The sequence below is a fragment of the Oncorhynchus nerka genome, linkage group LG23, assembly GCF_034236695.1.
Source record: "Oncorhynchus nerka isolate Pitt River linkage group LG23, Oner_Uvic_2.0, whole genome shotgun sequence".
Taxonomy (NCBI): Eukaryota; Metazoa; Chordata; class Actinopteri; order Salmoniformes; family Salmonidae; genus Oncorhynchus; species Oncorhynchus nerka.
In genome coordinates, this window is record NC_088418.1 from 21,804,838 (window position 1) to 21,827,536 (window position 22,699).

General features: G+C 44.0%; 1 protein-coding gene across 1 annotated transcript in view; it reads right to left on the reverse strand.

The window, feature by feature from the left end:
• LOC115106461 (vesicle-fusing ATPase-like) overlaps window positions 1-22,699 on the reverse strand; it is a 50,463-nt gene that overhangs the window by 6,715 nt on the left and 21,049 nt on the right. The window contains exons 5-17 of the mRNA XM_029629227.2: window positions 19,144-19,310; window positions 15,754-15,861; window positions 13,973-14,048; window positions 13,167-13,322; window positions 10,791-10,990; window positions 9,677-9,842; window positions 4,563-4,637; window positions 4,096-4,283; window positions 3,185-3,280; window positions 2,401-2,557; window positions 1,453-1,586; window positions 1,302-1,368; window positions 964-1,043 (exon numbers count right to left, since the gene is read on the reverse strand). Of these exons, the coding sequence (XP_029485087.1) occupies window positions 964-1,043; window positions 1,302-1,368; window positions 1,453-1,586; window positions 2,401-2,557; window positions 3,185-3,280; window positions 4,096-4,283; window positions 4,563-4,637; window positions 9,677-9,842; window positions 10,791-10,990; window positions 13,167-13,322; window positions 13,973-14,048; window positions 15,754-15,861; window positions 19,144-19,310 (1,670 nt within the window). The remainder of the gene's footprint in view (window positions 1-963; window positions 1,044-1,301; window positions 1,369-1,452; window positions 1,587-2,400; window positions 2,558-3,184; window positions 3,281-4,095; window positions 4,284-4,562; window positions 4,638-9,676; window positions 9,843-10,790; window positions 10,991-13,166; window positions 13,323-13,972; window positions 14,049-15,753; window positions 15,862-19,143; window positions 19,311-22,699) is intronic.

A 22,699-nucleotide genomic window follows, 5' to 3' on the forward strand; every position in this document is an offset into this window, starting at 1 on the left:
TGTGTGTGTGTGTGGGAGGGGGCACACACGATGGAGAAGGAAATTAAGCTCAGTGCCAGACAGGGCATCCTGTACCATATCATGTACGGAAGTGTATCAAACACATTTCAAAACGGCGTGCTTCACATCATCAACTTCAATGGGTTGGAAAAGGTGGGGTCCCTACTGCCTAATATGAGCCTTGTGGATTTTTATCAACCTTTTGCATTTTTATCAAGCTTGATTCTGGTCAGTCTGTCAGTCTCTCCACAGTCAACCACCTCTACATAGCTGCTTAAGTCTAGGTGACTCTGAATCAGGAAAGTGGATAGTTTCTTTCCCCAGAGGCCCTAGTCGCTCGTTCGGGGCCAGAGGAGAGGAGGATTATGGGCTGCCCCCCCCCCCATTGTGCGGAGGGGGTGTGCCCATGCATGCAGATGAGGTACCACACAGGCGGCGGTGCTGCCAGGTTGTCCCCCCACCCCCCCGGCTCTCTCACAGAGCCCATTCTCTTCTGTTGTCCCCCCCCCCTCGAGGCAGGCCTCCCCTGGCCTCACCCGGGCCGGGCACCCCGCTGGGCCTGGAGCTTCACAAGCCTGGAGAAGCAGCCCCGGCTCCCATTCACACCCAGCACAACAGCCTGCCTGGACCAATACATTATCATACTCATTGACAAACGTTCACAGTTGAACGTAGGCCTACAGCCTTAATGTGGTAGTGTCTTACATTCAGGAGATATAGCTCCTGCACACAGAAACACAGGGGTAAAGATGTATACTGTCCCACAACTAGGATACACTTTGATTCACTCTGCATGGAAATGACTTGCATTACTGGGGGCATCAGTACGATCTGCTGACATCTGTCTGTCACTGGCAAAATAACGACTAGAGCATACACAGAAACATTTAAATGCTAAGACTAAACACACACACACACACACACACACTCTCAAGTAAGTGCCAAAGTTCACAGAATACTGACTTTGGGAGGGGGTTTCTTGAGGAGAACCAGCAGAGCTTGAAGGACCAGGTTTGAGAAACGAGGGCCAATCGGGACATAGTCTGAGAACAAGGACACCAAAGCACAAAGAGAGAACGAGATTCAATGATCTGATTCAATGATCTGTGGACTTTTACCATCAAAGTGATGCTTGGGTTAAAAATATAAGAGCATGGTTTTCCAACTCATGGTTCTTTAAAAAGGTCTGTATCCTAAGCAAACTGCCCAGTGTTTACTGTATGTTACAACCCTGAACTTAGGATACTTAAAAAAGAAACGAAAAGGAGAACAGTGTAACCACAATGCAAGCAGGACCTTACCCAGCAAGCGTTCAATGTCGTCCACCACTACACAGCTCAGCTGGGACTTGTAGGCATCTTCAAATATCTGGAACAAAGAGGGTTAAGGGTGGTCAAGACACAGGTACTGACACAGGTGTGTATGTGTGTGTGTGTGAAACCCTTTCCTCACCTTCTTGATGGCCTGGCACTTAGCGATTTCGGAGTGACCGATCATCTTGTCAGGAGAACAGATCTTTATAAAGGGAAACTGGGATTCCTCGGCGATCTTAGCAGCTAGGGCCGTCTTTCCACTGTTGGGGGGACCTAGGAGAGAGAGAAAACAGGATACTATATATACCGCTATCCTGTATTTTGAACCAAAGGAAGTCTTAATGATAATATGACTATTTGAATAAATATTTGCATTTATCAGTATGCTTAAATATATCTTTCAGCTCTTATAATGCGAAACGTTGGAAAAAGTATTTCGTTTATATATCTTCATTTTACCATCTTCATGCTGGTGTCCCGTTTAGCAGTAAAGGGGTAAAAAATATATATACTATAGATACTATACATGTGTTGCAATGTTCTATAGTATATTCTATAGATGTGTTACAATGTAGTATATTCTATAGATGTGTTACAATGTTCTATAGTATATTCTATAGAACATTGTAACAGTTGGTGTCATTGCTTTTCTTACATGCACTGACTTTGCTCAGAGCTGCTTTGCTGAGGGAAATTTGAACTACTATGTAAGATGCTGTGAGATGCTCCCGTGTGGCGCAGTGGTCTAATGTGTCACTACAGACCCTGGTTCTATCCCGGGCTGTATCACAACCAGACGTGATCGGGAGTCGCATAGGGCGGTGCACAATTGGCTACGCGTCATCCGGGTTAGAAGAGGGTTTTCCCGGGGTAGGCCGTCTTTGTAAATAAGAATTTGTTCTTAACTGAATTGCCTAGTTAAATAAAGTTTAAATAAAATGTGCTTGTTGTACCTAGCTACCTTAAGATAAATGCACTAACTGTAAGTCAATCTGGATAAAATTGTCTGCTAACTGATTCAAATGTAAAAGTGTGTGTGTGTGTGTGTGTGTGTGTGTGTGTGTGTCTGTGTGTGTGTGTGTGTTACCTTCCAGTAGCACAGACACCAGTGGTGTGCGGTCGCTGTTCTTAGTCTGCTGCACCAGCAGCTCCCCATCATCCAGCACAGCAGTCACCGGGTCACCCCACTTTATGATACCATTCATGATGTAGCTGGCATAGTCCTCAGAGTTGGTACCAAACGCCTGGCCATTGGAGAGAGAGAGAGAGTCAGATCCACTAAACCAGGGATCCCAAATAGGCAGCCCGCTGGCCAAATTCAAAAGTTTTTTTTCGCAAAAACATTAATTCTTGAATATTAAGACTGTATAATTACCAGGACATGAGCTCAAAGTGATTTTAATGAAGGAAATCTGTTCCCAAGTATTCCCACGCATAAATAGAGAGGCATATGTGATCGCTTCCAAATGTAATCAAGGTTTGAAAATATTCTGTTTTTGTCATATACTATATCTGTTTGGGGTTACTGCAGTCAATTTGCAGTGTACAAATGATTTATAACTATGTTCCGGCCAACCGACCATGCACTCAAAGAAAAATTGGCCCACGGCTGAATGTAACTGGGGACCCTTGCACTTAACCATCCATAGCCTGAAACGGTCCCTTATTAAAATCACTTCTGAAAAATATCTCAAAATGATTTAAAAAAAATATCTAATTCCCTGCGTATAGTGGACACTGCCATCAACTACAAGTGGATGATGACATTTTTGTAAGTCCAAATGTTGAGGGGGACTTTTGGATGTAGGCAATGGTAACGAGAGGGGTCTAGAGAAAGGTAAAGCGATGGAGGACGGAAGGGGTCTACTCACAGGTTTGATGTCGTTGTCCAGCGAGGCCAGGAAGTCATCTCTGTGGACCTGCAGATTCACAGCCTTCTCCAGGTCCACCTCCACGGTGGCACTGGCCTGCAGGGGGACAGAGGGATGTTATTAGGATGGTCCAATACAGACGGTTAATAGATGTTCAACTAACTATCAACAAACTGTTCGACTAACTTTAATGCTAAGACCTGACACTAGATTAATTAGACAAATTGTGGACAAAATGTTCAAGCTAATCATTGATAGTATCTACCTTTATTTAGTCCTGTAATGATGACAAGCTAATAGTGACTTTTTGGTCTTACTGATTTAACACACATGCACGCACGCACGCACGCGGCCAGATTAAGTGAGGTGGTAGTCTGTTAAGTGGTCTGCCCCCCCCACCACACTCCTGGACCATATTAGAGGGTGATGACATGGACAGACAAGGGCTTACACAGGTGGAATGGCTGGAGTGCTCCCTCCCCTCTGTCTCTCTCTGTCCTTATCACTCGTTTTCTCCCTCCCTCCCAGACGAGAGTTGTCTGACCTTTCCGCTCTGAGGGAGCACTTTGTCTCATGACTGATTGTGAAATAACTACCGAGACCTACAGCCCCTTAACGCATAAAGATGGTCAGTTGTAGAGTTGATGTTGAAGAGGGGAGAAAAACGCCCTCTATCTTGTCCAGGGCTGCCCAGCCCTCTTTCTGGAGATCTAACGTCCTGTCCTGTAGGTTTTCAGTCGAACCCTAATTTAATATATCTGAAATGGCTACTTAAGGTCTTGGCGAGCAGCAAATAACTAGAACCAGATGTGCTAAATCAGGGTTGGACTGAAAAACCTTCAGGATGTTAGCTCTCCAACCAAGAGGGTTGATCTAGGCTAATGAAATGGCCGCCCGTGTGTGATATTGACCTTGATGTGTCGGTTCATGGCAGTGGACTGGGCAGCTCTGACCAGCCCCTCCAGCTCGGCTCCGCTGTAGTTCTTGGTCTCGGCGGCCAGCTCGCTGACATCCACGTCGCTGCCCAGCAGGTTGAACTGACGCATTTTAGCCGTGTGGATGTTGAGGATCTGGACACGCCCCTTCTCATCAGGCAAACCTGGGGGAGGAAGCGCGAGGGGAAACGGTCTCGTATATATATCTGTGTTTTTTTACCGCGTAACTGCATACTGTACCTGGAACAGTAGAAATGTCTGGGTGTTGTTTTGTTGGTTGTCGGGTAAAAAGGTACAACATCTATGAATAACAATGTCTTCCTCAGAAGAAAAGAAACTACCTGAAAACAAACTAAAACCGGAATACAGTAAACTAACAAAAATTAAGCAAGGTCTTTGGTTATGGTGGATGCTTTGTGGTGTACTACGTTGTGCTTTCTTACCGATCTCCATTTTGACTTCCAACCTGCCTGGTCTCAACAAGGCCTCGTCTATCAGGTCCGGCCTGTTGGTCATTCCTTAGAGGCACAGAGGGAGAGATAGAAGGAGAGGGAGAGATAGAGGGAGAAGGAGGATGAGATAGAAGAAGAGGGCAAGAAAGGCATAGCTCAGATAATCCCGCTCATCTTCTCAGACCACAACTCGACCGGTCAGTCAAGCAGACTGTGGCCCTACTACATACTATTTTAGAAAGTACTGTTTAGTAAAAACGTAAGCAGTAAGCAACAAATATCAACATACTACTCAACCATACTGATAAGGTGTCATCTAACGCGCAATCATGCTTGTTGCGCGCCATTCATTCATTTTTGTAGTGTCCCCTATTCTGTCCCCTATTGATTAATTGATCTTATAAACTGGTTGGTTCGAGTCCAGAATGCTTATTGGTTGACAGCCGTGGTACAGTATATCAGACCATATACTACAGGTATGACAAAACATTTATTTTTACAGCTCTAATTATGTTGGTAACCAGTTTAAAATCGCAATAAGGCACCTCGGGGGGGTGTGGTATTCGGCCAACATACCACAGCTATGGAATGTAGCCAGGAAATCTGCGTTGCGTTGTGCTTTAGAACAGCCCTTAGTCATGGTATTTTGGCCATATACCGCACCCCCTTAGGCCTTAATCATACTAAACAAAAGATAACTTTGATTTTTCTAAACGAATCCAAGTAGTTGGACTTATTGCAACTGTTACAGAGATGGTTGTTCCAGTTTCGATGGTTGAGGTAGTCTTGTTTGACAAGCTCTTCACCATAGCAGTCGCTCTGAAAAGTTCAAATTGTTGAATATCCTCCCTCTGGCTGGATTCCAATAGGAATTACAAATCATTTCACTAGCCAGCATATTGTGACTTGCAGATCTGATATGGCACATGAGCCAGGATCATCAGATCACAATGTAAGACTTCAGTGTTTTGTTAGACTTCAGTGGGGCTTTTGGCTTTATCGATCATAGTTGCTGCTGGAAAAACGTGTGTTATGGCTTTACGCCCCCTGCTATATTGTGGATAAAGAGGTACCCATTTAACAGAACACAGAGCGTGTCCTTTAATGGAAGCGTCTCCAACATATCCCGGTAGAATCACGAATTCTCCAGGGCAGCTGTCTAGGCCCCTTACTTTTTCAATCTTTACTAACGAGTAAAGCCAGTGTGTCTATGTATGCGGATGACTCAACACTATACGTGGCAGCTACTACAGCGACTGAAATGACTGCAACACTTAAAGAGATGCAGTTAGTTTCAGATTGGGTGGCAAAGAATAAGTTAGTCCGAAATATTTCTAAAACTAAAAGCATTGTATTTGGGACAAATCATTCACTAAACCCTAAACCTCAACTAAATCTTGTAATAAATTATGTGGAAATTGAGCATGTTGAGGTGACTAAACTGCTTGGACTAACCCTGGACTGTAAACTGTCATGGTCAAAACATATTGATACAACAGTAGCTAAGATGGGGAGAAGTCTGTCCATAATAAAGCGCTGCTCTACCTTCTTAACAACACTGTCAACAAAACAGGTCCTACAGGCCCTAGTTTTGTCACACCTGGACTACCATTCAGTTGTGTGGTCAGGTGCCACAAAAAGGGACTTAGGAAAATTGCAATTGGCTCAGAACAGGGCAGCACGGCTGGCCCTTGGATTTACACAGAGAGCTAACAGGAATAATATGAATGTCAATCTCTCCTGGCTCAAAGTGGAGGAGAGATTGACTTCATCACTACTTGTATTTATGAGAGGTATTGACATGTTGAATGTCACCCATGCATACCCTACAAGACATGCCACAAGAGGTATCTTCGCAGTCCCCAAGTCCAGAACAGACTATGGGAGGCGCACAGTACTACACAGAGCCATGACTACATGGACATCAAGTAACTGATGAAAGCAGTAAAATGATATAAAAGAAAATGATACAAATACACCTTATGGCGGGGACTGTGAAGCAACACAAACATAGGCACAGACACATGCGTCCACACACACACAATAACATATGCACTATACACACACATAGATGTTGTATTGTAGATATGTGGTAGTGGTGGAGTTGGAGCCTAAGGGCACACAGTGTTGTGAAAACTGAGAACATATTGTAATGTTTTTAAAATTGTATAACTGCCGTAATTTTGCTAGACCACAGGAAGAGTAGCTGCTGCTTTGGCAATGGGGATCCATAATAAATACAAATGTTAGGGAAGAACTAGGCCATAACTAAAGGCCTTATGAAATGTCTAATATATGGTCATAAATGTTCACTTGAAGGTTTCAGGACTATACGTTTTTGACTGCAAAAACCAAGCCTCCGTCACTAACACACACATTCATGGGTCGGTATCTCTAACATTGACTTGAAAGGCATGTTGGGAAATATGTAAATGAGGCTCTACATCCTACAATGTTAAAACATCCCAAAATATTACTTTAACACAACTAAGTGTTCTTTTAAAGATGCATTATGTAACTTTTTGGGCGACCTGACAAAATCCACATAGAAATGTGTATTATAGCTTTGTCATTCTCATTGAAAGCAAGTCTAATAAGTGGTTGATCTGTTCTATGTGCGCTATTTCTACGTTTTCCATTTTAAAGTTTCCGTTTTTGGGTCTTTTACTTTCAGGTTTGTACACCAGTTTCAAACAGCTGAAAATACAATATTTCTGGTTATGGATAATATATAGCGGTTAAGATGGTACAATGATTCTCTACACTATTGCTTGTTTTGGTACATAAACTGAAATTAGGCAAACTATTAGAATTTTTGCAACAAGGAAATGGCGAAAAAAATTCTGCATAGTGCATCTTTAAGTCGGAATTTGCAACACCCACAGTGTTAGTGATCCAACACTCTTAGGGTGTTAGTTTATCAACACTTTGAAAAGTGTTGGTTTAACACTATTTCAGTGGGTCACATACACACACTAAGAAAGTGATAAATTTAACACTGTGGGTGTTAAAATTCTGATCTCAAATTTGCTGTGTATTCATAAGTATTTGGACACGGCCTGTGTGTATGTGTGTGTGTGTGTGTGTGTGTGTGTGTGTGTGTACACATTTGCGTACACTACCGGTCAAAAGTTGTAGAACATATGGAATAGTGTTTAAAAAACAAATAATCAAAATCGATTTTATATTTGAGATTCTTCAAATAGCCACCCTTTGCCTTGATGACAGCTTTGCACACTCTTGCATTCCCTCTTCCAGCATCACCTGGAATGCTTTTCCAACAGTCTTGAAAGAGTTCCCACATGCTGAGCACTTGTTGGCTGCTTTTCCTTCACTCTGCGGTCAGACTCTTCCCAAACCATCTCAATTTGGTTGAGGGCAGGGATTGTGGAGGCCAGGTCATCTGATGCAGCACTCCATCCCTCTCCTTCTTGGTCAAATAGCCCTTACACAGCCTGGAAGTGTGTTGGGTCATTGTCCTGTTGAAAAACAAATGATAGTCCCACTAAGCCCAAACCTGATGGGATGGTATATCACTGCAGAATGCTGTGGTAGCCATGCTGGTTCTAAATCAATTACAGACAGTGGCACCAGAAAAGCACCCCCACATCATAACACCTCCTCCATGCTTTACGGTGGGAAATACACATGCGTTCACCCACACCACGTCTCACAAAGACACAGCAGTTGAAACCAAAAATCTCCAATTTGGACTCAAGACCAAAGGACAGATTTCCACCAGTCTAAAGTCCATTGCTCCTGTTTCTTGGCCCAAGCAAGTTTCTTATATTCTTATTGGTGTCCTAGTAGTGGATTATTTGCAGCAATTCGACCACAAAGGCCTGATCCTCTGAACAATTGATGTTGAGATGCGTCTGTTACTTGATCTTTGTAAATCATTTATTTGGGCTGCAATTTCTGAGATGGTAACTCTAATGAGCTTATCCTCTGCAGCAGAGGTAACTCTGGGTCTGCCTTTCCTGTGACAGTCCGCATGAGAGCCAGTTTCATCATAGCACATGATTGTTTTTGCAACTGCACTTGAAGAAACGTTCAAAGTTCTTGAAATGGTTTGTATTGACTAACCTTCATGTCTTAAAGTAATGATGGACTGTTCTTTCTCTTTGTTTATTTGAGCTATTCTTGCCCTAATATGGACTTGGTCTTTTACCAAGTAGGGCTATCTTCAGTATACCACCCCTACCATGCCACAACACAACTGACTGGCTCAAACGCATTAAGGAAAGAAATTCCATAAATTAACTTTTAACAAGTCACACCTGTTAATTGAAATGCATTCTAGGTGACTACCTCATGAAGCTGGATAAGAGAATGGCAAGAGTGTGCAAAGCTGTCATCAAGGCAAAGGGTGGCTATTTGAAGAATCTCGAATAAAATATAGATAAAAAAAAAAAAAAATGGTGTGAATTTGTTTTACCCCTTTTTCTCCCCAGTAGCTACTATCTTGTCTCATCGCTACAACTCCCGTACGGGCTCGAGAGAGACGAAGGTTGAAAGTCATGCGTCCTCCGATACACAACCCAACCAAGCCGCACTGCTCCTTAACACAGCGCGCATCCAACCCAGAAGCCAGCCGCACCAATGTGTCGGAGGAAACACTGTGCACCTAGCAACCTTGGTTAGCGTGCACTGCGCCCGGCCCGCCACAGGAGTCGCTGGGGCGCGATGAGACAAGGATATCCCTACCGGCCAAACCCTCCCTAACACGGACGACGCTGGGCCAATTGTGCGTCGCCCCACGGACCTCCCGGTCGCGGCCGGTTACGACAGAGCCTGGGCGCAAACCCAGAGTCTCTGGTGGCACAGCTGGCACTGCAGTACAGCACCCTTAATCACTGCCCCACCCGGGAGGCCATAATAAAATATATTTTGATTTGTTTAACACTTTCTTTGGTTACTACATGATTCCATATGTGTTGTTTCATAGTTTTGATGTCTTCACTATTATTCTACAATGTAGAAAATAGTAAAAAATAAAGAAAAACCCTGGAATGAGTAGGTGTGTCCAAACTTTTGACTGGTACTGTATGTGTGTCTGTGTTTCTGTGCGCACGTATGAATATGCGCATGTATGTGTGGTTTACCTATGACCAGGATGTTGTTGAGCTGCTCTACTCCGTCTATCTTGGAGAGCAGCTGGTTGACCACCGTGTCGTGGACACCCGTGCTGCCTGCCATGCTGCCACGTTGCTTACAGATGGCGTCGATCTCGTCAAAGATGATGATGTGAAGCCCACTGTTGGCGCCCAGCTGTGGAAGGAGAGAGCCATGGGTGAATGAAGCAGGAGGAAGGATGCTGTGGTCACACAGGCAATGCAGTGCTAATTTAGGAGAGTATGTAGAATGTCTACCACTCGCAGCCATGGCTGTTCTGGGCTAAATTCTCCTTGGTGCGACAAGAGTGAAACTTTTCAAAGCCTCCTCATCCTCCCTCTGCTCTACCATGGAGGGACAAAGTCCGCACAAACAGAGAAAGAGAGAAAGAGAGAGTTTGTGTGAGGGAGAGACCGGGAGAGACCGAGAGACCGGGAGAGACCGGGAGAGACCGAGAGAGACCGGGAGAGCCCGAGAGAGACCAAGAGAGAGATGTGAGAGAGACTGAAAGCAAGAGATAGAGAGAGCGGGGTGGGGGGTTATCTGTCCATCTCTGGCCCTGTCAGTCTCCAGACGTAGCATTTAAAGCAGGTGTGGAGCTGGGCTTATTGTGGGCTAGGTGAGAGAGGGGGACAGAGAGGGGGGCAGAGATAACCCAGCATCATTAGGTGGCGAGGAGTGAGGCCGTCACTGTCACACCGGCGTCACCATGGAGGCTCAATACACAACTGTCCCCCAGTATGGAGAAACCCACGGACTTTTCCACCATTATTATTACTAATATGCCTCTTTAAAGGGCAAATCAATCTTCTGCAGGAGAAATTAGCTTCTCCGTGAGGATTTGTGTGATGCTTATCTGTGTTTCGTGGAGTAGGCTGCATATTGGCCTCAGGATAAGGAATCCATTTAGTATGACATCTATTTGATTGACTTATCAGGTATGTTGTGCTTGATAACCACATGAGTAATTGCAGTGAAGGTACTGGGTGGATTTAATGACATACACAATTGATTTACTGGTGTGTGTGTGTGTGTTTGTGTGTACGCATCTTGCTGAGTTTTTATCTATGTCACATAGTGTTTATGAATTTTTTTCCCTCCCACCCTCTTCTGCTCGTCCTCTGCGTCGGCGAACAGCTTCCTGATGTTTGCCTCGGACTCTCCCACGTACTTATTGAGGATCTCAGGGCCGTTGACCACCTTGGGCTCGCGGGCGTTCAGCATCTTCCCAATCTGCCTGGCCATCAGAGTCTTACCACAGCCAGGAGGCCCGAACAACAGGATGCCCTTCACGTGCTTACAGCCTGACAGGGAGGGACACAGACAAAACGTTAAAAGAAACACATCAGACTTGGTGTGAATGGTGTGTGTGTGTCACAATCGTATCAGAGTCAGTGTGAATGGTTTGTGTGTGTCACAATCGTATCAGAGTCGGTGTGAATGGTTTGTGTGTGTCACAATCGTATCAGAGTCGGTGTGAATGGTTTGTGTGTGTCACAATCGTATCAGAGTCGGTGTGAATGGTTTGTGTGTGTCACTATAGTATCAGACTTGGTGTGAATGGTTTGTGTGTGTCACTATAGTATCAGACTTGGTGTGAATGGTTTGTGTGAGTCACAATCGTATCAGAGTCGGTGTGAATGGTTTGTGTGTGTCACAATCGTATCAGAGTCGGTGTGAATGGTTTGTGTGTGTCACAATCGTATCAGAGTCGGTGTGAATGGTTTGTGTGTGTCACAATCGTATCAGAGTCGGTGTGAATGGTTTGTGTGTGTCACAATCGTATCAGAGTCGGTGTGAATGGTTTGTGTGCGTCACAATAGTATCAAAGTCGGTGGGGAAAGTCCTTAGGCTTCTTTAGCACTCTATGCTCCCATTGGCTGTTTCTCCAATGCACTGTGTTTGAGGTGACTTTTGCCTTAAAGTCATTGTTCGATCTCAGCCCTGATTCATATGTCACATCCAGATATGAAACATTCCCAAGGTATTTAAAGTTCACAAGTTCAATTTGTGAGAATGAGCAGGAAAAAACTGATGAATGGGCTAGATTTACTGTATTTACTGCTATGATTCACTACAAGTTGACTCTGTGGTGTGTTTCTTATAAAGATCAAGTCTTGTGATTAGACCCAACCAATTTGGAGCAGTTTTGGGTCTAGACTGAAACCCAGACTGCATTGGTCCTAGCAGCTTTTTGCACCTGTTTAGTGACATTTGCTCCCGACTCATCGAGGGGCCAGAGATAGACATCGCCCCTGTCATTTATACGTGCTGAAGGGGAGACAGACAGGGGTAGTGAGGAGGGGCTCCAGGTAAACCATTATAGTGTGTGTGTGTGATCCCTTGCTGTCTTCCTGACTTTTGCGGGAGTGTGAGGAGACATGGAGAGAGTGAGAGCCCCACCACACACACACCTCCCCCCTATGATCATCTCTCTCAGCACCTGCGCTCCCTGACACTCCCCAATTACACCCTCACCTTTAGACTCTCCTCTATCAGGGCTCGCCATCTCATTAGACCAGCCAGCTGGCCACAGCCAGGGGCCAACTCCTGCACCCCATAGCACCCAGCCGCCCTGCTTAAGGTCATCTCTCGCACTCACACTGGACGCCACGAGGCTAGGACTGGGGCTCTTTCTCTCTCTCTGTGTGTGTGTGTGTGTGTGTGTGTGTGTGTGTGTGTGTGTGTGTGGATGACGCAGAAGAGCACCTGACTTGCTTTCACTATGAACCATTCTTTAGTAATGGGAATCAGCATCGTAATCTGAGACATGTCAAACAACTATTTACCAGTGGATGCAAGGATTATTCCATGGGGGATGGATGCCTGCGTCATAACTGACGGACGACTGAGAGCATCGAGAGAGGACACTACATTGTCTGTCCAATAATGGACGCCCCCTTGGGCCTAACCGAGTGAGTGAGACAATTCATTTTTCAAATAACTAGTTTACCGGTAGTCTAGTGTTCAGTAGTGTTGTCAAACAAAGAGAAAAGTCTGAAACTACATTGTCAGTCCAATAATAGTATCCCCATTCGGTCCACTTGTTTGAGACTTTGTCACAATGTGCAGTAGTATTGGTCTGAAAACCAATGCCATCAGAACACAGAGAGTCTTATTCATATCATGGTGTTTCATCCAGAGACCGATTGTGTGATTTGGTTTGGCAGGCTGTCCTCCCCCCCCCCCCCCCTCCCCTCACAGTGGCTAATGGTTCAGTCTGTCTGACGTTAGGCTGGAACACAGGCTCACTGGGACCTTGAAAAGTGGTTAGCGGGGGGATGCGGTGAGAGAAAAATACACAGAGAGCTATAAAAAGTACAAGTAAGAGAGCGAGAAACTGAGTGTGCAAGAGAACAGGCATGTGTGAAAATAAGACTGAATACAATGGATTGAGTGAAAGTCAAGAAAGAGAAACTGCTGTTGAGAAAGAAAGATCTGGAGGACGAGAAAGACCAACAGAGACAGAGAGGAGCTCACCCATCTGCTCCACGATGTCTGGAGGAAAGACTCGAGAGGCGAAGGCCCTACGGAAGATATCAGAGAACTCCTTGTCCAGGCCACCGATGCCCATGCGCTCAAAGTTCCAGTCTGGGTTGATGATGGACTGACGAGACTCTCTGGTCTTCGCTTTCCCTTGATTTTCAGAAAGGCAAACACACAAAAAGGGCTAAATACTTTGTTTACCTCAGGTTCTCATCCATTTAACGTTTGACATTTTCTTCTTTATTAGTGTTTTGTATGTGTGTAAACCTAGCACCAGTGGCAGCTCATAGATGGGGAATGGTGCAAAGCTTTTAATGTATTAACTAAATAGTCCATCAAAGACATAATGAAGAACATGTACTCTACATGCCACTGAATGAATGACACTTTCCTCTCTAGGAAACTTTCGCCATCTCAATTTCATCACTCAAAACAACTGAAAGCGAGGAGAGGATAGCCAAACATAAAATGTGGACAGGGTGCCCCCTTGTGGTCGTATTGGGTTACAACAAGCACATGCCACAAACTGGTAAAGTCAGTCAGGGTGGTTTAGTGAGGCCGAGTGTCACTTAGCTTAGCCTTGTAAACACATCCACTTTGGTTCATTATGGAAATATCAAGCCTAATTTGTTTACATCTTAATATCCCGGGTCTATTACGCTTTGAGCGGACCAACTTGTCAGATATACACAACTCTGATTTACAAATACCGTAACGGAGTGAGACTAAATAGATTTGCTGTAGTCACTTAATACAAGACAGCGTTTTCCACATGAGAGCAAGCCGAGGATGACACTTACCAATGAGGGTAAGAGAGGAGCTCTCTGCCTTCTCAAAAACCACCTGGCTGTTGCCCAGCAACAAGCCAATGTCAATCTGTAAAGACCACGGAGATAGAAGAGTTAGGAGTGAGATGGTGGACAGAGAATTCCACACGTTTTCTATGAGAATTTACTTTACTAACTAGCTAGCACCTTCGGTGTGGCTTACATCACCATGTTGTGTACACAATAACTACTGTATAGCTAGTGTAACTATAATAACTCAGGAAAAAAAGAAACGTCCTTTTTTTCAGGACTCTGTCTTTCAAAGATAATTGGTAAAAATCCAAATAACTTCACAGATCTTCATTGTAAGGGTTTAAACACTGTTTCCCATGCTTGTACAATGAACCATAAACAATTAATGAACATGCACCTGTGGAACGGCCGTTAAGACACTAACAGATTACAGGCGGTAGGCAATTAAGGTCACAGTTATGAAAACTTAGGACACTGAAGAGGCCTTTCTACTGACTCTGAAAAACACCAAAAGAAAGATGCCCAGGGTCCCTGCTCATCTGCGTGAACGTGCCTTAGGCATGCTGCAAGGAGGCATGAGGACTGAAGATGTGACCAGGGCAATAAATTGCAATGTCCGTATTGTGAGACGTCTAAGACAGCGCTACAGGGAGACAGGGAGGACAGCTGATCGTCCTCGCAGTGGCAGACCACGTGTAACACCTGCACAGGATCGGTACATCCGAACATCACACCTGTGGGACAGGTACAGAATGACAACAACAACTGCTTTACACCAGGAACGCACAATCCCTGCATCAGTGCTCAAACTGTCTGAAATAGGCTGAGAGAGGCTGGACTGAGGGCTTGTAGGCCTGTTGTAAGGCAGGTCCTCACCAGACATCACCTGCAACAACCCACCGTCGCTGGACCAGACAGGACTGACAAAAAGTGCTCTTCACTGACGAGTCGCGGTTTTGTCTCACCAGGGGTGATGGTCAGATTCACGTTTATCGTCGAAGGAATGAGCGTTACACTGAGGCCTGTACTCTGGAGTGGGATCCGTCATGGTCTGGGGCGGTGTGTCACAGCATCATCGGATTGAGCTTGTTGTCATTGCAGGTAATCTCAACGTTTTGCGTTACAGGGAAGACATCTTCCTCCCTCATGTGGTACCCATCCTGCAGGCTCATACTGACATGACCCTCCAGCATGACAATACTGCTCGTTCTGTGCGTGATTTCCTGCAAGACAGGAATGTCAGTGTTCTGCCATGGCCAGCAAAGAGCCCAGATCTCTATCCCATTGAGCACGTCTGGGACCTGTTGGATCGGAGGGTGAGGGCTAGGGCCATTCCCCCCAGAAATGTCCGGGACCTTGCAGGTGCCTTGGTGGAAGAGTGGGGTAACATCTCACCGCAGGAACTGGCAAATCTGGTGCAGTCCATGAGGAGGAGATGCACTGCCTTACTTAATGCAGCTGGTGGCCACACCAGATACTGACTGTTACTTTTGATTTTGACCCCCCCCCCCCTTTGTTCAGGGACCATTATTCAATTTGCTAGTCACATGACTGTGGAATGTCTGTTGCTGAATCTTGTTATGTTCATACAAATATTTACATGTTAAGCTTGCTGAAAATAAACGCAGTTGACAGTGAGAGGACGTTTCTGTTTTTTTGCTGAGTTTCTAAGTAGTTATGATTAGTTATAGTGTATGAATAGTCCTATGTAGTGTAACATGAAATGGTGCTAATCTGACTAATAAAGGTCATGAGAGGGTTGATGCTGGAGGTACATGTACATTGTGCTTCTTCCCAGCGCCTGCATTTCCCTTGAGGATGCTGGGGTCCATGGCCTCGATGTCCTTTATCAGCAGGCCAAATAGCTTCTCGCAGAAACTAAACACCAGCTATATAGACAGAGAGAAACAGGATGAAAAGTGGACAATATGTCATAAGAATGTAAAGCATAACAGCACGTGAACAAATACAAACCGTAGCAAATTGTCACAACGTAAGTACACCATTCTCAAAGGTTCTTGCACGCCGTCAATGAGTATTTGGATAATCTAATCGATGGGGATAAACAGGATTTGTTAAGGATCGCCTTGCATCAGACGATGGAAATTGACTATTGCATGTGATACATTTTGCTCCAGAATGAAATGATTCCCCTGACATCTTACCATTAGATGCAGAATAAGCCTTTGATAGGTTAGAATGAGAGTACCTACAGATCGCACTAGGTCATCTGGGCTTGTGTGCTAAATACATCAATCTGATTTTGTACGCCAACTCTTGCGCAATGGTGATGACCTGCACTAACTGCTCCTCCTTCTGTCCCCATCTCTAGAGCTTCTGTCCCCATCTCTAGAGCTTCTGTCCCCATCTCTAGAGCTTCTGTCCCCATCTCTAGAGCTTCTGTCCTCATCTCTAGAGCTTCTGTCCCCATCTCTAGAGCTTCTGTCCCCATCTCTTCGTTGCTTCTCATTCTCTCACTTCAGCTTCTTGCCCGAGCCGTACGGCAACCCAATGCCATAGAACCAATTATCATTAATGGCTCTTCCCATTTTATCTCGCTGTACGCAGATGATGTCCTCTTGTTTAAAACAACATTTTTATTGAGTACATTTAGTAGCTTCTCGGGATAGAAAATTAACTGGCTAAAGTCTGGACTGTTGTCCCTTAACAATTCTAATGACTCTGTAATAGCTGGTATACCTTACGTTGAAGACCTTAGATCTCTGGGCATTGACATTTACAAGAGTCTGGAAGTGATTGTGACAAAGACATATACTTCCTTTCTAAACAAGTTTGAATGTGATTTAAAGAGACGACTCAGTCCTCATTAGCTTCCCAGTCTTGCGTTTCTGTAATTAAAATGAATGCGTTGCCCCTTATGAACTTTATTATCGCTATGATTCCGCTGTGTCTACTACCAGGATACTAGGACAGGCTTCATAGTGCAATCTTAGAATAGCAAAATACAAATAATCAAATGATCGACATTACAAAGACCGAAGCCTGCTGTTGGGTGGGGTGTTCCGGATGTTACATTTTATCACTGAGCTTTTGTATCACGACCAATTCCAATATAGATAGATCCTAGTAGTGACACAGATTGGCGGTCAAATGAGGAGAAACTTGTTCTAAACCCGGTTTGTTCGTTATCCCCTTGAAACAAGCTAGATTTCATTATGGCCCAATCGTTTCTAATGTTCTGTCTATGCAGACATTAGCAATGAGAGACACACTCATGTAGTTTGTTGTATTCCCAATAGAGTAAAAACATTTTATTTACACTTGGAGATTTATTTGACTCTCAAAGACTAGGTGCTTTTTCAGATGAACAACAGATGTTTAATTTATCTTTATTTTGTGTGTGTGTATTTTACCACTTTTGTTGAGCTTGTCTCATCGCTGCAACTTCCCAACGGGCTTGGGAGGCGAAGGTCGAGTCATGCGCCCGCCAAAACATGACCGGCCAAACCGCGCTTAACACCAGCCCGCTTAACCCGGAAGCCAGCCGCACCAATGTGTCGGAGGAAACACCGTTCAACTGCCAACCGGGGTCAGCCTGCAGGCACCCGGCCCGCCACAAGGAGTCGCTAGAGAGCGATGAGCCAAGTAGAACTTCTCCGGCTAAACCCTCAATTAAGAACAAATTCTTATTTACAAAGACGGCCTACCCCGGCCAAACCCTCCCCTAACCAGGACAACGCTGGCCCAATTGTGAGCCGCCCTATAGGACTCCCAATCATGGCCGGTTGTGACAAAGCCTGGGATCAAACCCAGGTCTGTAGTGACGCCTCTAGCACTGCGATGCAGTACCTTAGGCCGCTGTGCCACTCGGGAGGCCCTTTCTTTTCCAGTTACGTGCTACCTTAAAGGCTTATGGTGTTCTCTGGATTTCACATTTATGTAAACATCCATTTACTGACTGGATGTATGTAAAAATCTAAAACCAAAGGAATCGTATCTGTTATTTCTTTGAAAATAGTTTATGGTACAAACAAACCCTTGAAGATGAATGAAACCATGGAATAATGACTTTTGAGTTCTAGAGGAAGACATTGGAGTGGGAAACTGTGTGGAGTACATAAGTGGAGCATCTCGGGAACCTTAACCTCAAAACAATTCACTTCAACTTCATTCATAGAACTTATGCTACTCCACACAAAATATATCAAATGTCTTTAGTACCCTCCCCTTTAGGTACCTTCTGATCACAGCCACTGCTTTATTTATGCATGTAATGTGCAATTGTCCTCAGGTTTATTGTTTTGGGGAAAAAGATCACTATATGTCTATCTAAAAATACTTGGGAGAAAGTGTAAGATCTCCCTGCTCTCCAGTTGTGTTGCTGTTGAATGACAGCACATCAGGATCAATGTCTTTAGATCACAAAAGGGTGTGGCTAGCAGGCCTAACAACTGCAACAACAACCATGCTTGTCTTGAGATGGAAGCGCCAATGGGTGTTCTCATTTTTAGATATTGTTATTTAGGAATTGTCCACTGCTCGTTCTCAAGGTGACAGTGAAAGAATCTTATTAATGTGGTCAAACGCAGCTGAAAGTGTAAGATCTCTTACTATGAGAAGTTAAATCAAAAGAGCAACGGGTGGAATGGTGTGGGTTCTATTTTGGGTTTATTTTCTAATTCGTCTTGTTTTTTTATTTTACTTGCTTTGGTGGACTCAATTAGCATAGCATTTATTGTTGCTTGGTAAGTGCATGTACTATGAATGTATCTTGTGGTATTGATAAGCATGTAATGATTGTCATGTGATATGGACATGCGCTGACAAGGTATTTATCATTTGTTATTCTGCCAATTGATTGAATACAGAATAATAATAAAAACATATTTAAAAAATATATACAAAATGTAAGTACACAACAAAAAAGTTTGGGCAATTAAATTATTTGACGAGATGTGCGCTCTATGCTACCCCTCAACCTAAAGCCAAGAGTACGACAAAGTTACCCCTTGACAATGATCTACAGTCAGTTTTGCCACTTTGCAATGATTAAGGATTTGGGATAAGGGTAAACTGATCCTAGATCTGTGTGTACGGGCAACTTCTACCCAGAGCTTCAAGACCAACAAAGTCCTCGAGGGGGTAGTGTGTGTAACCCCAACCTGTCATCCTAGTCTTCCCCATCCATCTGTAGGCTACAGTTCCAGTACCTGCTGGCCTACACTGAAGGCCTGGCTGTTGAAGTGCTGGATGAACTCTGCAGCCATCTTGTCTGAGTCGTATGGGCTGCTGTCCACGCTCTTCTTCTGCAGGAAGTCAATCTCCACTATCATGGTGCCTACACACTGCTTGGACTTGTCAAAGTTGTAGCCGGTCACTACATGGACACAGAGCGGAGAAAGGACACACACAGTGAGATGGCAAAAGAGTAGTAGCCCAATTACTTTTCGCCTCGTTTCGCAGTTTTTATTTTCACGTACAACGTCAACTGTCTGGTTGGTGTTCGATTACAGTACCTTGCTCGTTAGTGCTATTCACGTTGTAGCATATTGACCTGAACAACCTCATCAAGGTCAAACAACTCATCATTACCATTTGTTAGAGTGTACTGTTCACGTTACAGTAAGTTCAAATGGGCCTCTGTCGTTCAGGGCTTCACATCTGAGAGAGCACACTGCAACACGGGGCTGAAAGTGATTAAGGGAACCAGCTGTTCACAGTGCTCCGTCCACACCTGTTCACACCCAGCTTGTGTTGCCGTACCGCCGTTATGCAAATGAGCCATGTCGCGGATCTATTCCGGGGGCAGGGTGTCTTTACATATCAACACTTTGCTAATTTAAGGGCTCATATTTTGATTTGCCTAGGCAGAGCTAGTCTGGTCCCAAACCGCATGTGCTGTAGCCAACTGTTGTTGCCATGCCTACATGTTTGGCTTGACAAAGAACGAACACAGAGAGGAGTTGGCTGTAGCACTAAAACAAGATTTGGACTATGAGGCTAAGGCAGAGCTACAGGACTTAGGCCTATTACAAAAGGCATTGTCGCTACAGATATAATCTGATAGTAGGTTTATAATGGCTTTGGTCACTACATGATTCCATATGTGTTATTTCAAAGTTTTGATGCCTTCAATATTATTCTACAATGTAGAAAATAGTTCAAATAAAGTAAAACCTTGGAATGAGTAGGTGTGTCCTAACTTGACTGTTGCTGTATATACACTACCAATCTAAAGTTTAGACACCTACTCATTCAAGGCTTTCTTTATTTTTACTATTTTCTACATTGTAGAATAATAGTGAAGACATCAACACTATGAAATGACAAATATGGAATCATGTAGTAAGCAAAAGTGTTAAACAAATCAAAATAAATTGTATTTTTGTGATTCTTCAAATAGCCACCCTTTGTCTTGACTGCTTTGTACATTATTGGATTCTCTCAACCAGCTTCACCTGGAATGCTTTTCCAACAGTCTTGAATGAGTTCCCATTGCAAATAAATCAACGACAACGTCACCAGCAAATCACCCCCACACCATAACACCACCTCCTCCTCCATACTTCACCGTGGGAAATACACATGTGGAGATCATGCGTTCACTCACACCGCATCTCACAAATACACGGCGGTTGGAACTAAAAATATCAAATTTGGACTCCAGACCAAAGGACAAATCTCCATCGGTCTAAAGTCCATTGCTCGTGTTTCTTGGCCCAAGAAAGTCTCTTCCTCTTATTGGTGTCCTTTAGTAGTGGTTTCTTTGCAGCAATTCGACCATGAAGGCCTGATTCACGCAGTCTCCTATGAACAGTTGATGTTGAGATGTGTCTGTTACTTGAACTCTGTGAAGAATTTATTTGGGCTGCAATTTATGAGGCTGGTAACACTAATGAACTTATCCTCTGCAGCAGAGGTAACTCTGGGTCTTCCTTTCCTGTGACAGTCCTCATAAGAGCCAGTTTCATCATAGCGCTTGATGGTTGTTGTGACTGCACTTGAAGAAACATTCCAACGTTTTTTCCCGGATTGACTGACCTTCATGTCTTAAAGTAATGATGGACTGCCGTTTCTCTTTGCATATTGGAGCTGTAGTTGCCATAATATGGACTTGGTCTTTTACCAAATAGGGATATCTTCTGTATACCCCCCTTACCTTGTCAGAACACAACTGATTGGCTCAAATGCATTAAGGAAAGAAAGAAATTCCACAAATGAACTTTTAAGAAGGCACACCTCTTAATTGAAATGCATTCCAGGCCACTACCTCATGAAGCTTTTTGGGAGAATGCCAAGAGTGTGCAAAGCTGTCATCAAGGCAAAGGGTGGTTATTTGAAAAATCTCAAAAATAAAATATATTTTGATTTGTTTAACACTTTTTTGGTTACTACATGATTCCATATGTTTTATTTCATAGTTTTGATGTCTTCACTATTCTTCTACAATGTAGAAAATAATAAAAAATAAAGAAAAACCCTGAGTAGGTGTTCCTGAGTAGGTGTTCTAAAACTTTTGACCGGTAGTGTATATTAGTGAGATTTTCCACATTTTCTTACATTACAGCCTTATTCTAGAATTGATTAAATAAAATTAAAATCCTCAGCAATCTACACACAATACCCCATAATGACAAAGCAAAAACTATTTTTTAGAAATGTTAGCAAATGTATTAAAAAATAAAAACAGAAATACCTTGGTGCGGCAGGGTAGCCTAGTAACCGAAAGGTTGCAAGTTCAAATCCCCGAGCTGACAAGGTACACATCTGTCGTTCTGCCCCTGAACAGGCAGTTAACCCACTGTTCCTAGGCCTTCATTGAAAATAAGAATTTGTTCTTAACTGACTTGTCTAGTTAAATAAAGGTCAAATAAAAAAATACATTTACATAAGTATTCAGACCCTTTGCTATGAGACTCGAAATTGAGCTCAGGTGCATCCTGTTTCCGTTGATCATCCTAGAGATGTTTCTACAGTCCACCTGATGTAAATTAAATTGATAGGACATGATTTGGAAAGGCATACACCTGTCTATATAAAGTCCAACAGTTGACAGTGCATGTCAGAGCAAAAAAACAATCCATGAGGTTGAAGGAATTGTACGTAGAGCTCAGAGACCGGATTGTGTCGAGGCACAGATCTGGATAAATGTACCCAAAACATTTCTGCAGCATTGAAGGTCCCCAGTGGTCTCCATCATTCTTAAATGGAAGAAGTTTGGTGGCCGTCCAGCCAAACTGAGCAATTGGGGGAGAAGGGCCAATGGTCACTCTGACAGAGCTCCAGAGTTCCTCTGTGGAGATGGGAGAACCTTCTAGAAGGACAACCATCTCTGCAACACTCCCCCAATCAGGACTTTATGGTAGAGTGGACAGATGGAATCCACACCTCAGTAAAAGGCACATAACAGCCCACTTGGAGTTTGAGAAAAGGCACCCAATTACTCTGGTTTGATGAAACCAATATGAAACTTTTTGTCTGAATGAAGAAGAAACCTGGCACAATCCATACGGTGAAGCATTATTCTGTGCAGATGTTTTTCAGCGGCAGGAACTGGGAGACAAGTCAGGATCGAGGGAAAGATGAACAGAGCAAAGTACAGAGAGATCCTTGAAGAAAACATGCTCCAGAGTGCTCAGGACCTCAGACTGGGGCGAAGGTTCACCTTCCAACAAGACAACGACCCTAAGCTCACAGCCAAGACAGTGTAGAAGTAGCTTCGGGACAAGTCTCTGAAAGTCCTTGAGAGGCCCAGACAGAATTGAA